This window comes from Podarcis raffonei, chromosome 13, assembly GCF_027172205.1.
Source record: "Podarcis raffonei isolate rPodRaf1 chromosome 13, rPodRaf1.pri, whole genome shotgun sequence".
In the NCBI taxonomy this organism is placed as follows: Eukaryota; Metazoa; Chordata; class Lepidosauria; order Squamata; family Lacertidae; genus Podarcis; species Podarcis raffonei.
Window position 1 is genome coordinate 51,238,669 of NC_070614.1, and position 19,964 is coordinate 51,258,632.

The 19,964-nt window shown below is 45.0% G+C and overlaps 1 protein-coding gene and 1 long non-coding RNA gene across 5 annotated transcripts; one reads left to right on the forward strand and one right to left on the reverse strand.

The window, feature by feature from the left end:
- The first annotated feature begins 491 nt into the window (after positions 1 to 491).
- LOC128400093 (uncharacterized) lies at positions 492 to 13,976 on the forward strand. Of its 2 annotated transcripts, none has more exons than XR_008327304.1 (4): positions 492 to 1,503; positions 8,093 to 8,283; positions 9,149 to 9,235; positions 13,874 to 13,976. It is a non-coding gene; the product is annotated as an uncharacterized LOC128400093 (long non-coding RNA). The 2 variants fall into 2 exon arrangements; XR_008327303.1 differs by lacking the exon at positions 492 to 1,503 and adding an exon at positions 4,245 to 4,645.
- LOC128400087 (cytochrome b5 domain-containing protein 1) lies at positions 6,257 to 19,936 on the reverse strand. 3 transcript variants are annotated; one of them, XM_053362087.1, is made up of 5 exons: positions 19,741 to 19,936; positions 15,974 to 16,050; positions 14,233 to 14,451; positions 13,757 to 13,987; positions 6,257 to 6,828 (listed from the first exon to the last, which is right to left on the reverse strand). In XM_053362087.1, exons 1-4 carry the CDS (start codon positions 19,865 to 19,867, stop codon positions 13,757 to 13,759), a joined length of 654 nt encoding a protein of 217 aa, XP_053218062.1. In that variant the 5' UTR covers positions 19,868 to 19,936; the 3' UTR covers positions 6,257 to 6,828. The 3 variants fall into 3 exon arrangements, with proteins under 3 accessions (XP_053218062.1, XP_053218061.1, XP_053218060.1); XM_053362086.1 differs by lacking the exon at positions 6,257 to 6,828 and adding an exon at positions 9,548 to 10,279; XM_053362085.1 differs by lacking the exon at positions 6,257 to 6,828 and adding an exon at positions 11,336 to 12,414 and having other exon boundaries at positions 19,741 to 19,935.
- Positions 19,937 to 19,964: the final 28 nt, after the last annotated feature.

Consider the following 19,964-nt stretch of genomic DNA (forward strand, 5'->3'; position numbering starts at 1 on the left):
GCTGGCTTAATTTTAACCCCCTCTTCCATAGGGTTAAAAAGATCTCCCCCCTTTCAAAAAAAAAAATCAGCTCCAAATTTAAGAGGGGGGAAAAAACATGCAAGAAAACGAAAATGATAATAAAGATAAAGGCTTTTTCTTCTTGCTGTTATATTTTCTTTTCAATCTCCAAGATCTGTGATCATGAACAATATTTAGACATTCCTGGCACTGGGGGGAAACTGACAAGATTTCTGCATAAAACAAAGATGGCTGCTCTAAATTATTTCTTTTTTTCTTATGCTCTCCCCCCCACCTCCCTCAATAAAAATATTTTTTACAGGGAGGGGGGAAGAGAGAGAGAGAAAAGGTTGGATTAATCAGTACTCATGCTCAGTTATGACATCAGCATAAAATTGTTAAAGGTTAACTAGTTCCATACTAGTAAGACCATGACTTTTGTGTGTGTCTGTGTCTGCTTTACTAGCACAAGAGAAGAAAAAAAAGAATAGGGGTGGTTTTTTTCCTCCCCCCTTTCTTCTTCTTCTTCTTCTTCTAACTTTAAATACTTCAGAAGGGAGTGGTTTATTTCTCTCCTTTTCCTCTAGGGCAAGAAAGGAAGAAAAGAAGAAGAAAAACCCCACTGATTATTGCAATTCATTAAAATATTTTATCCATGCTCACATTAGTGGATTTCACTGTTTTTTCTAGATGAGTGCTGTTTTGTTTTTTAAAAGGTTTTTCCCCCCTTCCTAACTTCTGTGTGGAAAGTCAATCCTAATAAATATATTTTGCTCCCTTAAACTCCCCCCCCCCGAATTTACCCTATTGTGTTTGCCCCACTGGGGTAAATCAATTTAGTATGAAAGTGTAGTTTTAGCAAATACCTTGATTACAAAGGTTCCCCCCCTCCTTCTCTCACCAAAACGTTGGGGATTTTTTTTTTGAGCTGATTTTGAAAATAATTATGGCCACAATCCAACACTGAGTGTTGAAGTCCCAAGAAAGTCGCTGGGCGTAAGGACGTATACCTCTCTTACGGATTGTGGCCCTTACTTTCTCTCCCTGTTTTATAAATGGGGAAAGAATGCACCACTAAAGGGAAATTAATAAGTAAAATGGGGAAGCATTTTATAATAATGAAGGATGGCTATCACATTTTATTTTTGGACAAGCCTCATGCATCTAGATAATTTGAGTTTAAGACTTAAAATACAGTATTGAAAAAGTTAGCTTTCCTTTTATTTGTGGCCTTTGATCTCAAACCCTCTAATAATAATGGATGAACCAATAGGAAGTTTTAAAGGACTCAATTCTTTATTTTTTTTCCAAACCAGGTGGCTCTGATAATCTCTCATTTTAGTGTCTGTTATGTTGGGGCAAGTGAGACTGTCCTGTCTGCACAAATAAGGCCTGCAAAATCTAGCTGTCCATGAGCCATTCCATATAGCAAAATACCCCACACAAAAAGATGGAGTTTGGAAGGGACATGATAGAAGTGAAGAACTGAAGCTGCAATCACAAGTAAGTCCCAAGTGAAGTGCAAATTTGCACATTACATAGATTCTAGTTCACATTGCAGGTCGTTCACTACCAAGCTAATACCCATGAAAGGAAGTTACAGCTATTGAGGTATCTTCAGCCTACAATATCCTTGAACCCAACTAAACTGAATCCAAGCATGTGTCAGGGTACTGACCCTGCAAAGTGTAATGTTTGACTCACCTGAGTTCTCCTACCTGCATAAGGAAACTAAAAATAAAAATCAACTCTGTTGTTGGGGGCTACTGGATAACTGCTTCTGCCCATTGGATCTGACATGGGAATTAAAAAAAAACTTAAAACATATTTTCCCCAACTTCAGTCTTACACTATTCTAGCAATATAAAAGTATAATGCTCGTATCACTTTAAAAATCCATTTCTAAAATAAACCACTGTTGGTTTCACACATCCCACATTTTTATGAGACACAAATCTGTGCTGATTTAAAAAAAAAATATTATTTAACTGTCTTCGTTAGACTTTCATTTTTAAAAATGATTCTGGGAAATTTTGGACCCGACCCACCCACTTCCAGATATTTAAGAGAAATTTTGAGGTTAAGATCCTGTTGCTGAATGAGGGCCTTGCCAAAGGATTGTGTACAAACACAATGCTTACAAACTATTCCAGAGGCAATTCTCTTATTCTTGCAGTATCCAAATACCCCAAAATACTTTAGTGGAGGCTTCTATGATGCTTGTTTCCAAAATCCTTTATTGACATTGAAATCGAATTGCAGGTGAATTCTCAGTAATTCTGAACTAGGCCCGGTAGCAAAGTTGATCAGCCTTCTAATCAATTTTGAAGAGAACAAGTTTGTCAATTTTCTTCTCTCTGTATTTTGTTGGAAGTAAAAAAACAACAAAAACGCATGAAATGGCACCTGAAAGAAAGTTGCACTGACCTCACGGTGGGGCTTCTTTTCATGCAAGTGTGTTTGAAATCATGCAGCATCACATCTGAATCACTCTCAGTGAAGGTAGTAGTATTGCGGTCAGTCGTACCCTTATTTTAAATTATTTGCAGGGCTAAACTTCATTTTTGGGGGGAGAATTGGAGGGCAATCCCAGCTATTAAAACATGGCCGCTCTCCAGTGAAAGTGTTCAACCTAAGCCTAAGCTTATTCCCCTGTAGACTAGTTACAAGCGTCCACAGAGGACTAACTGTGCCTGCAGGAGACACCGTTTGCCAAGCGAATGTTATCCCCCATGTGGCTTTTATATTTAACGCAACACCCTCTGAAGCCCTCCAGGAGCTTGGGCGCCAATCCCATTCACTCATGTTGAAACATTCGCCTGGCAATGCTGGAAGCCAATGCTCCAGGAAGAGCTTTGGAGGTTTCATGCTATCAAAACCATTTTACATTAAAGTGGCCTTTTTTATTCGTATACAGAGCATGTCTCTTCCTGGTGGGGACAAGAACGGATCAAGCGGTCCAGCATCATCTGAATTTAAAACTTGGAATTTCACTACATTGGTGCATTATATCGCCTGCCGGTTAAAAATGAAGCAACGAGAACAAAGTACAAATTTGCAGAGAAGGGGAAAAAATCCCTTTTGAATCTTGACCTGAGTTGTTTGTGGCTTGGTCCTCCTTGCTCAAGGGAACAGCATGAAAAAAGGAAAACATCCTTTTCCTTCTGTCTCTTCTCTGCCTTTGATGTTTTTTCACAATGCAGTTAAGTGTCAGGAATCCTATCAAGGAACCTGCAGCATGATACTAATAGGGGAAATGTAGAATTTATTTCAACAGCTCACACACACAACTGCATCTTGTCTTTCAAGAGGGTCAAAGATGTGTTGCTCATTACCCCACAAGCCTGCTCTTCCCTCAAGGGAACTGCTGCTGTTTGGCTCAGGGGTGGGAAGAAATCTTTCAAGGCCTTTCCCCTGCTGATTACAATGTGACTGACATACACACACACACACACACACACACACACACACACTGTGAAAGCCTGTGGAAACACAGGAATTACACACTTTGATTCAGAAAATCAGAGTGCAGGTGGCATCTGTTGCAAATTCATCTCCCCTGACCTCAGGCGGTTTATTGACACCTTCCAGCATTCAGAAACCAAGAGCAAGCACTCCCACCTCTTGGCAAAATCCTCAAATGTCTTAAGACTTCTGGCAAAATTATAACTGATTTTGGGGGAGATTTGTTTTTCCATAACCCGCATGTCTCTGCAACTGGTCCTAGGAATTTTGGCTCACTAGGAAATGAGAATCACTGGAGGATTTCCAGGTCAGAGGTCACATTCTCTAGTGTTTCCTTCAACCACAGCTGTATTGGTGTGTCTTCTCTTCCATCACAAGGCACTGGATTGCGGACTGCTTGAGCCATTACCCCCCCCCCAAAATTACCAGATTAAAGGATGGCCAGTTTGAAATATGTTAAAAGTTCATAAGAACCCACAACTGATTGGATGTAAGCATTAGCCATCCTGTTCATTTATAGTCAAGGGTTTAGAGTAGGCGCAACAGAGCAGGGAGAGAACCAGGCATTGCACAGCAGGCCAGCCTGCTATTGGTGACTGCTTTAGACCTCATGGAGCCAGTCATTTATTTTACTAAATCTACACCCTGTCTTTCCTCCAAGGAGCTAAAGGTTGGCCTAGAATGGTTATCCTCACAACAACCTGCCGGCACCTGTCTGTCTTGGGAGACGATGGAAGAGTGTGCCTTTGAGAGTAAAGTCAAGCCGTTAGTTACAGTTTCACTGTTACAGATTCATCATGGCATTTCTTCTCTCTGCACTCCTCCCAGTGTTAATTTCTCTTGAGGTTGTGTTTCCACAGCAGTGACCTGACTGTCTCCAGGTGCTGTGGTCATCTGCAAGGGATTCCCACACTGTGGGGGTGATGTTGCCAGCCTTCATATGGTCTGCCGACAGGCCTGGTGTCTGAAGGCAGCTCCCTATAGAGCACATCCTTTGGGATCCTACCATTTTCCACCACCAAGCCAGCATAGAAGTTGCTGAGACAGGAGCATTAACATACTGGGAATGTGGACTTGGGAGAGCACATCCTTGTTTGAGACTGTGTCCTGCCACGGGACACCCAAAATTCTTCCTGATGCAGCACATGTGGAAAGCATTGAGACGTCACTCCTGGGAAGCGTAAGTTCCCCACGACTCACAACAACCATGTGTGGTAGGCTAGATTGAGAGGGTGGTGGTGAAAGGCTAAAGGGCATCAAGCAAGCTCCATGGCTGAACAGGGATTTGAACCTGGTCTCTAACCAGTGTATCACATAGCCTCATTCTCTACCTCATACCACAGAAGTTTAAACAGTGGCTGTCACTAAGCATTAACCATTTGATGGCTCGTTTCAGGCAACACTATAAGAAGGAAAATATGTCAAAGACAAAGCAGAGAATTCAACACCAGTGTCTAATCATGCAATGGTTTATGAGAGACAAGGGAGGAGAAAGTCGTAGGGACAAGTTTGGTTTTTTGGGAATGAACATGTGGAAGGAGAGACCATGTGGTCACAAGCAATTCTCTCATTTTTAAAAATAAGCATATCCTGCCTTTGTCTTACAAAAATGCAACAGTGTAATAAATCTCAGTAAAAATATTACAAATATATTTTTTAAGTGCAACCCCTTGCATGTTTACTCAGAAATAAGACCTTGACTCACTGCCCAGTTGTTTGCTTACAGAATTTTTATCCAGCTCTTCAGGCAAAAAAAAGGGGGGCTCTCAGTGTGTCTTATGGATCACTAAAAATAAAATAAAACCAAACTGTCCCTGCCACCAGGCTTGCAATATAAAAAGACACAACACAAAAAGGAAATGGATCGGGAGGGAGGAGGAAATAAGTCTAATGAGGTACACGGTCGTAATTACAAGTTATTTTAATGACCATATGGGATGCAAAAGTTCTAATAGAGCAGGGGCCAAAATGTGCTGGTCTCACAGCTGTGCCAATGGAATTAAAAATTAAATGAAAAAATAAACTTAAAAATGAAGGGGGGGTGGGGAAACGAATGACCCTGCATCAGTTCCATGCTGGCTAAGGCTGATGGGAGCTGTAGTATCTATCTGGAGGGCACCAGGTTGACCAAGGCCGCAGTATAGGATTGCAGCATAAGGGTTGCCAGACAGCAGATAAAATCTACCAGGAAATTACTGCTCCACCAAACACTCTGAGAAAGGCCATGCCTTTGCGGTGCAGCAGAAGTTCAGCAGTGACATAGCCAAACAGGCCTCTTTTGGCCAGGATTCCACAACTGTGGGGCCACAACCAGGTGGCAGTGTAGGGAGAGACAAAAGCACTGCAAGTGCAGAAGAAAAAAGGAAAAACCAGGCATCATTGGCCAAGAGCAGCTGTTCTTTCGAGGCAGAGTGGGCAGGGTTCACTTTTCACAGACAGAGGACAGCGGTCGCAAGTCCATCTGCTCTCTATACAAGTCCGAGCCTCCCTGAGGTTATGGCACCTGCCAGCACCACACCACAAGAGAATGGTCAACCTTCAAATTACAGAGCTTGGAGAGAGGCTTATACTTTTTTCCTTCTGCTGCAGCTACCAGGGACAGCACCCATCCAGAAAGGACAGCTGGCCTGATGTGACAGCCTGTGGCCTTGTTGGCATGGCATGGGAGTAGACAGATGCCCGTTATCTCTGTCACAGCTGGGGGAGGAGAGCTTAATGCCACCCCCCTAGAAGGGACAGAGGGAGGAATAATAATAATAATAATAATAATAATAATAATAATAATAATGCGAGGCATGTTCCCAATGCGGCGGCTGCAAATGTGGACAGAGAGCAGTTCGGAATGGAGGAAACTGCTTTATACAGAGGCAAGCCATTGGCCCACCTAGATTAGTATCATTTGCACCAGGGGCAGCTAACCTCTAGCTCTCCAGATGTTGCCTGAAGAGTTTTGGCATATGGTCCTGTGAATTGTGCAATGACAGAGCTTGTAATTTGCTGGCTCTTCCTTCATGTTAATTGTCCATTGGCAATTTGACGACTTGCCCTGGAGTCACATGAACTGGCCTGTTCCTTAGGCCTTGAGTACCAGTTCTAAAAGAGGGTCTTAGCGGCACCTCTGAATAAAGCTTTTTAATAAAGTTACTCCTCATTCTCATTCTCGGTGTCTGTTGCTGGACCGAGAAATATTACAGACTGCAAGGCCCAACAGGAACACGACCACAGCCACATTGCGGTGCTTGGCCACAGAATTCTGGATCGTTCTGCTCTTTGGCATAGTAGCGTACCCTTGGGTTGCCAGGTCTCCAGCTCTGACATGATGTTTCCAGGTTTGCCTGGGCCACTCCAGATGGGCGAGAGCTCCTTTAATTAAATAAATGTATATTAAGAAGACTGTGCATGCAGCTTGCAAACTTCAGTCCGGCTTCAAATTATAGCATATAGGCACTCTGGAGGTGTCTGCCCTCTGTTCCCCCTCTTCCAATTTACTCCCATCTCCAGGGCCCACCCTTGTGATATCTCTGGGGGCTGCCCTGTGATATAACTAGGGGTGTCTCTCCCTGACATCACTGGGGGCCACCCCTAGGTTTCAGGTTTGGACCCAGTAATCTCAGGGTCTGGGATGCTTCTGACCAGGCGACCTATACACACACACAGCTTGCAAAACCTGCTTCACTTCCTCTCATATAAAGTGTGATAATCAGGAAGCAAGATGGATGCAGGAAAGCATCAGGAGAACTGTAGGTGGAGACAAAGTGACCAAGAGACAGTGCAAACCATCCCTCCCACCAAGGGTGCAAACTTGAATAAAATATTGGAGGGGGGGCAGGTAAGTCCCAACGTGCAAAACTGATCACAAGACACACCGTTTGAATGGCAATGTCCATCAACTTGGACGGAGGGTGGGCTCCTCTTTTATTTTATTGGGGCTGAAGGGACCTTTGCCCCTAGGAGTTAGCTCCTATGTCTCCCACCCACCCTGACTTGGTACCCCGAGAGGACTCCTGGATCAGAGTTGCCTCTCTCAGCTCATACATTTGCTGTTACAACTCCAGGAAGTTAGGTGTAAGAGCATCTGCAGCAAATACTTTCAGGCTTATTACCAGCAGGCCAGGTGTGCCTTGGGGGGCTGTATAGCTGAAGGAGCGTCTCCATCCCCATTGTTCAACCCAGACACTGAGGTCCAGCTCCAAGGGCCTTCTGGCAGGTCCCTCTCTGCGAGAAGCAAAGCTACAGGGAACCGGGCAGAGGGCCTTCTTGGTGGTGGCGCCTGCCCTGTGGAACGCCCTCCCATCAGATGTCAAAGAAATAAACAACTACGGTATATAACATTGAGAAGACATCTGAAGGCAGCCCTGTTTAGGGAAGTTTTTACTGACTGATATTTTAATGTATTTTATTTTTTTGAAGCAGCCCAGAGTGGCTAGGGAAACCCAGCCAGATGGGCAGGGTAGAAATAAATTATTATTATTATTATTATTATTATTATTATTATTATTATTATTGGTTCCTGGCCTGGGATGCACCCTTCCAGAACCATCACTTCACTCAACAGTGTTGCTGCTCCAAGCGTGCCAGCTTGTTTGTGTATATATAATGCTTTTTGTTTGTTTTCATTTTGGCACAGGCACCACATGCAGGTGCAGTTTTTGAAGACTGTGAGGAGCGAGACAGGATCACCAGTAACCATAAGGAGCAGTGGGAAAGTGGTGCAGGAAGATGCTCAGGCAGCTTACTGTGAGGAGCACGCAGGGTGCCTATTGGGAAAGACAGCTGGAGTCCTGAGGCCAGCTGGTGTAGCACTGTGCAAAATCCAAAGTTAGTTTCCTTCCTGTTATCCTTCCTCTAACCTCTCCTTTCTGACACCTGTCAGTCTTTGGTTCATCCTCCCTTGCAAACTGTGGTTTTCCTTTTAATACCCCCCAACATATTCTAAATGATAAAATTAACTTCCCAAAGGAAACTCCAAAATGTGAAACTTCCCTCTGTATTCTGTGCCGTATTTGCGTCCAATGCTATTTTCTTACAGTAAGGGTGGGGTGGGGGCGGTTGCTCTGTTTTAATGCCCCCTCTGGGGTTGTATGTCGTTGTATGTATATATCTAAAATATCTGTATGGATTTGCAAGTTCCTGTTTCCTGGTTTCTAAGTGAAATTTATTGTTGTGAACATCTTAGGATAGCAACAGGAGAAAGGCTTTTGAAAACACACTACAAGAAATTAATCAGTCTTCAGAGGGATGGAGATCCCAATCATAAATACATCATATGAAAGGAAGCTGCACTGATAGCAGCAGAACCTGCTTCTGCATAATGTATTTGGGGTTGGTGTGTTTAATGCTTATTTGGCTCAAAGTACACTTTAAATTATTCTGGCTCAGTATGCAAATTTCCAAGGAAACGGTTTTTTCGTTATTTCAAAAAAATCACACACCACTTGATTGTAAAAAACCTCAATGCGGTTTACAAAAAGAATAAAACAGTAAAATTATTGGTTAAAACCATTAAAAACAACTGCTTAAAACATTTAAATCAGTGCTAAACTGAAAACATATCAAAATTCAATGTATCTGGGTAGGCCTTTCTAACAAAAAATGTTTTTAGCAGGAGAAAAAAAGGGTACAATAAATTGGCAGGAAGTTCCAAATTGTGGGTGCTGCCAACTAAAAGATCCATTTCTTACAGATGAGGAACAAATATTGTGTGGCACCTGTAACAGTGCCAGTTCTGCTGATCCAAGCAGTCGTGTGGACATAGAAGGTGATCTCACAGGTAAACGGTTTGGGGCTTTATATACTATTAGTAACACCTTGAACCAGGCCACGTAGCAAATTGGCAGCCGGTGAATTCCTTACATTTCTTTTGTGCTAAGCATAGGTGTCATCTATGGTTCTTCCATTTCTGATAGGCCTCCAGCACTAAGCAAGCGTTCCCAAGTATCTGAGACTGGGTAGGCTGTGGCCTTTAGAAGCTAAGAGGCTGGGTTTGCTTTTTCAATAGCCTCCCCTGAGTTCTGTCATGCTCTTCTTCTAAAGCAAGATCTCCCAGCAACACACACACACACACACACACACACACACACACACACACACAGCACCATCATCACTTTGCCTACAGACACAGGTTAGCAAGCAGGGAGCCCAGCTGTTACTCTCTCTCCCACCAAAGCAATTATCACACAAGTGCACTCACTGGAGGGGTTATGGCTCACCACAGGCCTCCCTGATCCCCCGAGTCTAGCTTGACTCAGCTCTAAGCGCTTCCTTTTCTGCCGCACTGGATGTCCCCGCATGATCCACAGATGTTCCTACCCCCATATTCCAGGACTGGTGTTTGATATTTCCTTTTCTCTCTGTGTGTGTTCCATCCAGTTCTCAACAATTAGCTAAGAACTATTTTTTTGATTAGCAACCTTGACGCAGCATGCTTGAACAGCGAAAGCACATAAAGGGAAAGAGGTGTCCAGAGTGGCTGCTTCCCAAAAAACAGTCATCTCCTTCAGAGGTCTGACAAAGAGTACTTCAGAAGCAACATAACACCTTCTTGACTAGAAGAAGCACTTAGGGGATCTGGATGAGCTGGGAATTCTTTCAGCAATTACGTGCATTTTAAATTCTGTCTTTTCAAAGCTGAAGAACTGTCTTTTAAAAAGCAGTTAAATAACTTGAGACTTCTTTTCCATATGAGAGAAAAGAAACACAAATTGTGTTGCATGGTGGCAATTATGGAGGCGTCAGAAAGGGAGAAAAATCATACTCTCAGCTGAGAGAAGGGTCACTATCTTCCCAACTTCTATTTATGAAAAAAGTGGACATTCTGGGAACAGAAATCATTTTTCCATTAGCACATGTGAATACAGATTTAGCTTCTCTACAAATACAGGTTTCTTTTGTATCTGCAGGATGATAAAGCAGGTTTCTCCTGCAATCCTAAAGAGACTTTCTTCTGTGTAAACACATACGGGATTGTGCTGTCTGTGTATGAATTCTGAGCTCGAAAGTTTGTAACCATGTTTGGCTCTGATAACCAGGGTATTGATAATAGGTATTGGCTCCCTCAACATATTAAATCATTTGAGCCCAAACCACAGTGCTTCCAGATTTGTGGGAGAGGAGAATTTTTGCCATTTACCCCAGCTAATGCAGCAGTATTATAGAAGATGCTGGAATTGTAATTAGTCTCCTTTTTGTGCCATAATAAAGGTATCGACTCTACATTAGCATTTCCAACCTGGTACCCTCCAAATGTTTTGGACTACAATTCCCATCAGTCTTAGCTAGCACATTCCGGCTGGGGCCGATGGAAGCTGCAGCCCAAAACATCTGGAGGGCACCGGGTTGGCAAAGACTACTGCAGAGTCTGTGTTTTATTTATTACATTGTTATCATGCCTGTCCTCCAGGGAGCTCAATGTGACTTTACATGGTTCTACTCCTATAACCTTCACAACAACCCTGTGGTGTAGGTTAGGCTGAGATAAAACAATTGACCCAAGGTCACCCTGAGCTTCATGGCTGAGTGGAGATTTGAGCCCAGGACTCCCCAGTCTCAACAGCCAGAAGATGCTTACATGACCCAACAAGCCCTCCCCATCTCAAAAATGCAGACAAACCCCACTGCAGACAACCACAGACAACCAACCACACCCTGCCCCCAAATACCTCTCACTGCCAAGGAAATGCAATAGAAAAATAGAAAGAGAACCTACCCAGTGGACGCTGGCCCAAAACGCCACACATACACTATACAAAATAAGCCTCACCACCCCACCCCTCCTCTTCCCCCTCTTCTTCCCCATCACTAATGTCTCACAACAAATGTAACTGATTTGTAAGGAAGACTGCACAACCTGGAAAAAAAGAGACAAGGCATGTATTTTTGTAAACCAAGAAAATCTTTAACAAAAACAAATTTTTAAAAAACCCAGCCAGAGGATGTTAGTAAGCTTAATAACAAAGTTTGAATTTCAAAAGGCTGTGGGGAAAGGCGAGTGGAGGTGCATGTGTCCTGCTCCAAATGAATAGGGGAAAGCAGCAGCAGTGCTTCTCCCATTGGCTATGACCCTGCAGAATAATCAACCACTGAATGTTAGAGTCATTATTCTATATTTAAAACCATTTCAAGGGTTGCGGTACAGACCTCAAAATGGCTGCTTGATGCGCCACTGCTGACATCTAGTGGCTACGTCCTAAACTGCTCCTAAGTCTAGGTTGGTGAAATCCTTTTCCAGGAGTCCATTCATGTGAAATTATCGTTTTTTGGTACACCTTCATTTCCAGCAAATACCAAACTCCAGGCATGTGGGACAACTGGCCCAAGAGTGCCCTTGTACAGGCCTCATACTGGATCAAGCCCATGTTGACTCTCATGTTCCCGTTTCTCCCTCAATATTAGCAATGTGTCCGCTTTGTATAAAAGGCTTTAATTTTTCTGTGGCACCTCCTATCCAGAAAGTTTCCCTGAAATACAGCAGCTTCATCATCTCAAGTCTAGAGTGAATTTTCACAAACGCCATTTTCCATCTCTGTTGCTGACTTCTGGGTAACCAGTTCCAAGGTGGGCCAAGAGGAAACGCCTTCCTGATCAATGGAGGAAAAGCAGGGTGTGCCCTCTTTGCAAACACAGAATCTGGGGGTGTTCTTCTGACTGAGAAACACATTTACTGAAGCTCTCACAGATTCTTTCAAAAGGTTTTTTAGCAGAGGAAGGGCGACAACCCTCCTGCCCCCAAATGTAGACTCCTTCCACTATTCACCCTCCTCCCAGGGTTCTTTCCTCAGTATTCCAGTAAGTCTCCTATCTGAGTAACTAAGCTGCCTTGATGAGTTGTAAGGGAATGTGTGTGCTATGCAAAAATCACAATGTGGGAAAGTCTGTGAAGCCAGACAATGCTTCTCTCGATTCCTGCAACCTCTGCCGCATGCCGGGGACAGCGAATCACAAGAGCAGGCCCTGGCAAAAATCACAATGCAGGAAGAACGTGAAGCCAGCCAACACCTCTACGTAGTTGCATCTTTATTTTGGACATTGTGATATATGGCTATATCGAGATATTTAGTTGGTGATATATTAAGATGCTGAAAATCAGATATTGCTCAACCCTAGCTGGGACCTGGGAGCCCAGGGTTCAAATCCCAACTCAATGAGGAAGTTCATAGAGTGACCTTGGTTCTTTCCTGCCATTTAGTCTAACCTACCTCACAAGGGTTATTGGGAGGATAAAATGGGGAGGGGGAAGCCATGCATGCTACCTTGAGCTCTGGAGGAAAGGTGAAGCATAAATCAGATAAATGAATACACAGGTGAAACTCGAAAAATTAGAAGATCGTGGAAATGTTCCTTTATTTCCATAATTCAACTTGAAAGGTGAAACTAATATATGAGATGGACTCGTGACATGCAAAGCAAGATATGTCAAGCCTTGATTTGTTATCATTGCGATGATCATGGCATTACAGCTTATGAAAACCCCAAATGTAACCATCTCAGAAAATTAGAATATTCAAGGAAATCAGCAAAACAAGGATTGCAAATCGAGCAAGATTGGACCTCCAAGAAGTAGAAGCATATCTCGCTTTGTATGTCATGAGTCGATCTCATATATTAGTTTCACCTTTGAAGTTGAATTCTTGAAATAAAGGAACTTTTCCACGATATTCTAATTTTTCAAGTTTCACCTGTATTTTGGAACTATCGAAATCAGGCAAGCACCTAAAATAGAACTGTAGAGTTGGAAGGGACCCCAAGGGTCATCTAGTCCAACCCCTGCCATCCAGGACTCTCAATTAAAGCATCCATGACAGATGGCCATCTAACTTCTGCTTCAAAAACCTCTAAGGAAGAAGAGTCCACCACCATCCGAGGGAGACCGTTCCACTGTCGAACGGCTCTTACTGTCAGAAAGTTCTTCCTGGTGTTGAGTTGGAATTTCGTTTTTTTGCAACTTGAATCAATTGGTTCAAGTCCTACCCTCTGGAGCAGGAGAAAACAAGCTTGCTTCATCTTCCATGTGACAGCCCCTTGAGAAGATGGAGGAAGCTTGTTTTCCCTGCTGATCTGGTTTAACCAAGCCTTCTTAGGGAACTAATTCGACTCAGTGTTGGTCATTTGTTCTGCATCTTATGATTTTAGAATTTTACAGCCTTTGAAAGGTTTTATTGCACATGATGCATTTTTTAAACGAGTTGGTGGTTTATAAATATTCTTATAAATAAGCAAGCTAGATGAGGGGCTGCTGGGGTGTGGGGCAGCATGGCTGGAGATGGGACCAGTTCCTTCTCCATTTTGGGGTTACCTAGAGCTCAGTGAGGTCATCGTTGAAGTAGAGCAGGATGGCTGGGGTGAAGGCATCAGCGTCCATGTAGAGATTGTAGAATTCCTCATCCTCGTCCGGAATGTTGTTCTGCTGCAGGTTCTTATCCATGTCTAGATTGACGCGTTCGTATTTCCACGTATAGCTGGCTGCATGGGCGTTGTAGGGCAAGTACCGCCGAAGGATCTCCCACATGGATTCCTCTGCACAGACCTGCGGAGAGCACCATGTTACACCCATGGGTGGAATCACAGGAGGTCCAAGTGCACCTGAAAACCAAGTGGTTCCCTTCAGCCTCCATATCCTGGGGAGGCACAGACAAGCGGGGCAGAATGGAGGTCCACAACACCGTCCCATCAGAGGAACATTAGCAAAGGAAGAAGGACAATTGCCAATAATATCTTGGGTGTTTTTTTCTTTCTTAAATCCTACCTTTGCAAAGGTGGGGCAGGACTCACCTCAAGGGTATGTTCCTGAGAGGTCAGAGTGTTGATGATCCGTATGCGTCTGGTTTTGGCAGACAAGATGCCCACCTCGTAGTTGCCATCTCTCCACCAGGGCAAGCCAAAGTCATTGGCCCAGTCTGTACGAGGCAGAGGAGGTGGGATGTGCACAAAGCGACCTTGTGGGGTGTAGTACTTAAGGCATCCTGTTAGAGGGTTAATGTGTGTCTGTATCTGGAAGGAGGGAAATCAGGGCCTTTCTCAGTTAAATAAGTCTTTCTTTCTTTCTTTCTTTCTTTCTTTCTTTCTTTCTTTCTTTCCTTCTTTCTTTGGTAAATTTCTATCCCACCATTGTTGCCAAACCCTGGGACAGCAAGTTGCAGCCATCCCATATACGCCATAAACTCAGGGGCAGGCAAAAAGATCACTTAAAACAACCAATATAAATTTCATACTGAAAAACCTTTTTAAAATGTGGGCAGTTCCAGAATTGACATCATGTAAACGCCAGGGAAAACAGATACATTTTAAGTTTGCACCAAAAGGAAAGTACAATATGTTACTACATAATGTGCCATTCCTGGCTGGGGACCCTTAAGAAGCACCTCTCCGAAGGATCATTATAAATGGGAGAGGTTGATACATGGAGATAAGAGGATTCAACATGCACGACAAACAGAATATGCCCCAAAATGGGATTCCAGAAACAATTATTTTGGCATTTGCAGTGATGGAAATGTTTGCTCCTTTTTACTCTGCCCTTCAGGACCTAGCACAGAGTCTTTCGAATGTATTCTGTTTAGGACAGCAAGTCAAGGAAATTGTTAACAAACTAGTAATGATATAAATGAGTCCTTAAGTCTGAAAGCGGCGAAATCAATTTTCTGAGCAAGGATGGTGGAAACTTATGCAGGGGAAATAATAAAAGATGTAACAAATCACATCTGTGACTGTGAAGATGGGAATAAACTTACAAAGAACTGAGAAAGATGTATGTGGGACACTGGTTAAATTGTGGAGTGGGCACATGTTTCTCCCTCACTGTGGTTTTAGCATCCTGCCCCTGGCAACATTTCCTTCTAATGCTGCAGCCTTCGCCAACCTGGTGCCCATGATAAGTTTTGGCCAACAACTTCCCATCAAAGCATATGTAAGGCACCAGGTTAGCGAAGACTGTCATAGTGCAGCAGTGTACACATAGGCCACCAGAAGTAGGACATTGCGCAAGCTTTGCAAACAGAACAAAAATCTGCAGGACCAATAGCAGTCCAGAGAATGGGGTAGGCAGAGGGAAAGGAAGCCTGCGATGAGAATTAAAATCCTATGCCCCTTTTAATGTGTTTGTGGGAAGGGAAGAGGGTATTGGTTTGTTGTTCTTGCTTTTATCATGTATTTTATCATGTATTGTATTCTATAATTATATTGTATTGCAGTAATGCATCAAACATTAAAAGCCTCCCTAAACAGGGATGCCTTCAGATGTCTTCTAAAAGTCTGGTAGTTATATTACATTTTATATTAAAAGTCTGGTAGTTATATTACATTTTTATGTTGTGAACTGCCCTGAGTTCTGTGGATGAAGGGCAGTATACCAATTTTTAACAACAACAACAATAAATGACCAGCAACACTCCTATGGAGAAAAACATCAACATTCTGTAAGAGTAAAACAAAACTCTGATTTTCCAAGAGTTTTCCACTCAGCCAAGATCTCTGCCCTAAGTTGCCCCGAGTGCCAAGACCTGCAGGTACTCACGTCTTTGGTTTTGGGGTTGAACCAGTGGCTAATGTCTTTCCCCGCTGCTTCTAGGATAGGCTTCAATAAGAGATCACCTGGACAGGCAGAGAATATAGATAAGGTACATGTGAAGCTTGCCCATCCTTGAGTCACACCAGTGCTCTAGCTAGTCCCATATTATCTTTCTTCACAGTCTCCAATAGAGAGGAGTCTTAAGGAGCAGGGAGCCCTTTTTTTTTTTAGCCAAAGGAGCACGCTTCCACAAGAGTGTGATAGGTCAGTGATGAATGGGGCCAGAGGCAAAAGTGAGTGGCATAATGCCTGTGTACACACACACACGCACACACACACACACACACCCTCTCTATCTATCCAGGAAAGGAAGAGGCAGAGCCATAGCTATGGGGGGGGGGGGCGCTAGCTCGGTTATTTTGCCCTGGGTGAAGCATACAGAGGGGCACCAGTGAGGCTCCCAGCCTGTATGTGTGTGTACACAAATTGGGGGGGGGGGAAGGTGCCAAACTGGGTCTTTGACCTGGGTGAAATAAAGCCTAGTTTTGCCCCTGGGAATGAAGGACCACACATATCTGCTATTTGGGTCCCTGAAGCACAGAGTCACACAAAGCGTCAAAACGCTCTTGCAGGTTATTAACAGGATTTTTATTTGAAGTGCATATGCAGAACAAAGGCACAGGGCGATCAGTACGCAACCTGTACACAGTAGTCAGGGTGCGCCCCTTTATATAGATTTGCAAAATAGAATACCACCTGATCTCTTGTAGGTCACCTGATTTCTTGTAAGTCACCTGATTTCTGGGAAATCGAAACTTATAATAAGTTCCTATATTACCATATAAGGTCTTGGCCTTCTCTCCCTCCTTCCTGCAACCTCCCTCATCCTGGTGTGACAATAAATCCTTGTTCTTTATCTCTATCTGCCCAGGCTAGACATTCTAACGAGGGGCCCATTTGCAATGTAACATTTAAGCATGTCCTTCAATAATAGAACAATTATATTGTAATATGCTCCTTCAGGAAGAGGCTTTGTTGGAGTTCAAGGACACGTTCCAGCCAGGCAAAAGCGCTCCAGGAGGTTGCGAACCAAGGCCAGTGAGGGGCGTGGCCTGGGGAAAATTCCAAGGGCCAAATATAGAGGCCCTGAGGGCCATTTGCCTCCCAAGGCCTCAGGTCGACCACCAGTGCTTTAAACAAAAACAAAAAAGCTGGAGAGGACCTTGTAAAGAATGTGCTATTTTCCAAATTAGGGAAAAACAAAACGGGCCACATTGGGGATCTCGACACAGGAGGGAGGGAGGAAAAGCAGGACACAAGGCCTGCGCATGCGATGCAGTGGAAAAACAACTCGCACTATAAACATGAGAGATCAGTGCTGGATCAGGCCCCCTAGCCAAGCACCCTCTTTCCCAGCAGTGGCCCAAACGAGGCGCCCTCCTGGAAAAGGCAGTGGCCCCACTTCCCTCGTGAGGTTTGCATGGAGAAGGTAGACTGCCACTGAACATGGAGGCTCCCCTTTAGCCCTGGTGGCTGGCAGACCCTGGATTTGCCACCCCCGAGGGACGCCTTCTGTTGTGCATTCAGCATTCCCTCAGACCCCCCCACCCCCCAATAATAATAATAATAATAATAGAAGAAGAAGAAGAGGAGGAGTTTGGATTTGATATCCCGCCTTTCACTCCCTTTAAGGAGTCTCAAAGCGGCTAACATTCTCCTTTCCCTTCCTCCCCCACAACAAACACTCTGTGAGGTGAGTGGGGCTGAGAGACTTCAAAGAAGTGTGGCTGGCCCAAGGTCACCCAGCAGCTGCATGTGGAGGAGCGGAGACGCGAACCCAGTTCCCCAGATTACAAGACTACCGCTCTTAACCACTACACCACACTGGCTCTCTAATAATAATAATAATTTATTATTTATACCCTGCCCATCGGGATGAGTTTCCCCAGCCACTCTGGGCGGCTTCCAATCAAGTGTTAAAAACAATACAGCACTAAATATTAAAAACTTCCCTAAACAGGGCTGCCTTCAGATGTCTTTTAAAGAGAAGATAGCTGCTTATTTCCTTCACATCTGAAGGGAGGGCGTTCCACAGGGCAGGTCCCACCACCGAGAAAGCCCTCTGTCTGGTTCCCTGTAACCTCACTTGACGCAATGAGGGAACCGCCAGAAGGCCCTCGGCACTGGATCTTAGTGTCCGGGTTGAATGGTGGGGGTGGAGACGCTCCTTCAGGTATACAGGACCGAGGCCGTTTAGGGCTTTAAAGGTCAGCACCAACACTTTGAATTGTGCTCGGAAACATACTGGGAGCCAATGCAGATCTCTCAGGACCGGTGTTATGTAGTCTTGGCGGCTGCTCCCAGTCACCAGTCTAGCTGCTGCATTCTGGATTAATTGCAGTTTCCGGGTCACCTTCAAAGGTAGCCCCACGTAGAGCGCACTGCAGTAGTCCAAGCAGAAGATAACTAGAGCATGCACCACTCTGGCAAGACAGTCCGCAGGCAGGTATGGTCTCATCCTGCATACCAGATGGAGCTGGTAGACAGCCGCCCTGGACACAGAATTAACCTGAGCCTCCATGGACAGCTATGAGTCCAAAATGACTCCCAGGCTGCGCACCTGGTCCTTCAGGGGCACAGTTGCCCCATTCAGGACCAGGGAGTCCTCCACACCTGCCCGCCTCCTGTCCCCCAAGAACAGTACTTCTGTCTTGTCAGGATTCAACCTCAATCTGTTAGCCACCATCCTTTCTCCAACCGCCTCCAGGCACTCACACAGGACCTTCACCGCCTTCACTGGTTCTGATTTAAAGGAGAGGTAGGGCTGGGTGTCGGGACGTGGGTGGTCCTGTGGGTTAAACCACAGAGCCTAGGACTTGCCGATCAGAAGGTTGGCAGTTTGAATCCCCACGACGGGCTGAGCTCCTGCTGCTCGGTCCCTGCTCCTGCCATAGAATCATAGAATCATAGAGTTGGAAGAGACCACAAGGGCCATCGAGTCCAACCCCCTGCCAAGCAGGAAACACCATCAGAGCACTCCTGACATATGGTTCTCAAGCCTCTGCTTAAAGACCTCCAAAGAAGGAGACTCCACCACACTCCTTGGCAGCAAATTCCACTGTCGAACAGCTCTTACTGTCAGGAAGTTCTTCCTAATGTTTAGGTGGAATCTTCTTTCTTGTAGTTTGGATCCATTGCTCCGTGTCCGCTTCTCTGGAGCAGCAGAAAACAACCTTTCTCCCTCCTCTATGTGACATCCTTTTATATATTTGAACATGGCTACCATATCACCCCTTAACCTCCTCTTCTCCAGGCTAAACATGGCCAGCTCCCTTAGCCGTTCCTCATAAGGCATCGTTTCCAGGCCTTTGACCATTTTGGTTGCCCTCCTCTGGACCCGTTCCAGAGCAGTTCGAAAGCACGTCAAAGTGCAAGAAGCTGGACGCCGGCTCCCTCGGCCAATAAAGCGAGATGAGCGCCGCAACCCCACAGTTGGTCACGACTGGACCTAATGGTCAGGGGTCCCTTTACCTTAGAGCTGGGTGTCATCTGCATACTGATGAACACCCAGCCCAAACCCCCTGATGATCTCTCCCAGCAGCTTCATATAGATATTAAAAAGCATGGGGGAGAGGACAGAACCCTGAGGCACCCCACAAGTGAGGGCCCAGGGGTCTGAACACTCATCGCCCCCCCCCCACTTTCTTGGGTGAGGGAATCTGCCGGCTGCCCTGGGGCCGCCATAGGGAAGAGCGAGAGGCTGCCTGCGTTACCCTTGTAGGCCTCGGCCAGGGGGCTGAGGTCATAGACCCGCCCCATGTAGGAGACCCAGAGGTCCCAGGGCCGGTTGTGCACCTCCACCTCCTTCGGGGTGTAATAGCGCGGCCGGTAAACGTCCATCGCCGGGTGGAGCCAGAGGAAGAGCGGTAGGCCGCGTCCGTCGCTGCCATGGCAACGAGAAGCCGCCGCAGCGCCTGACGGGAAACGTAGTCTGGGC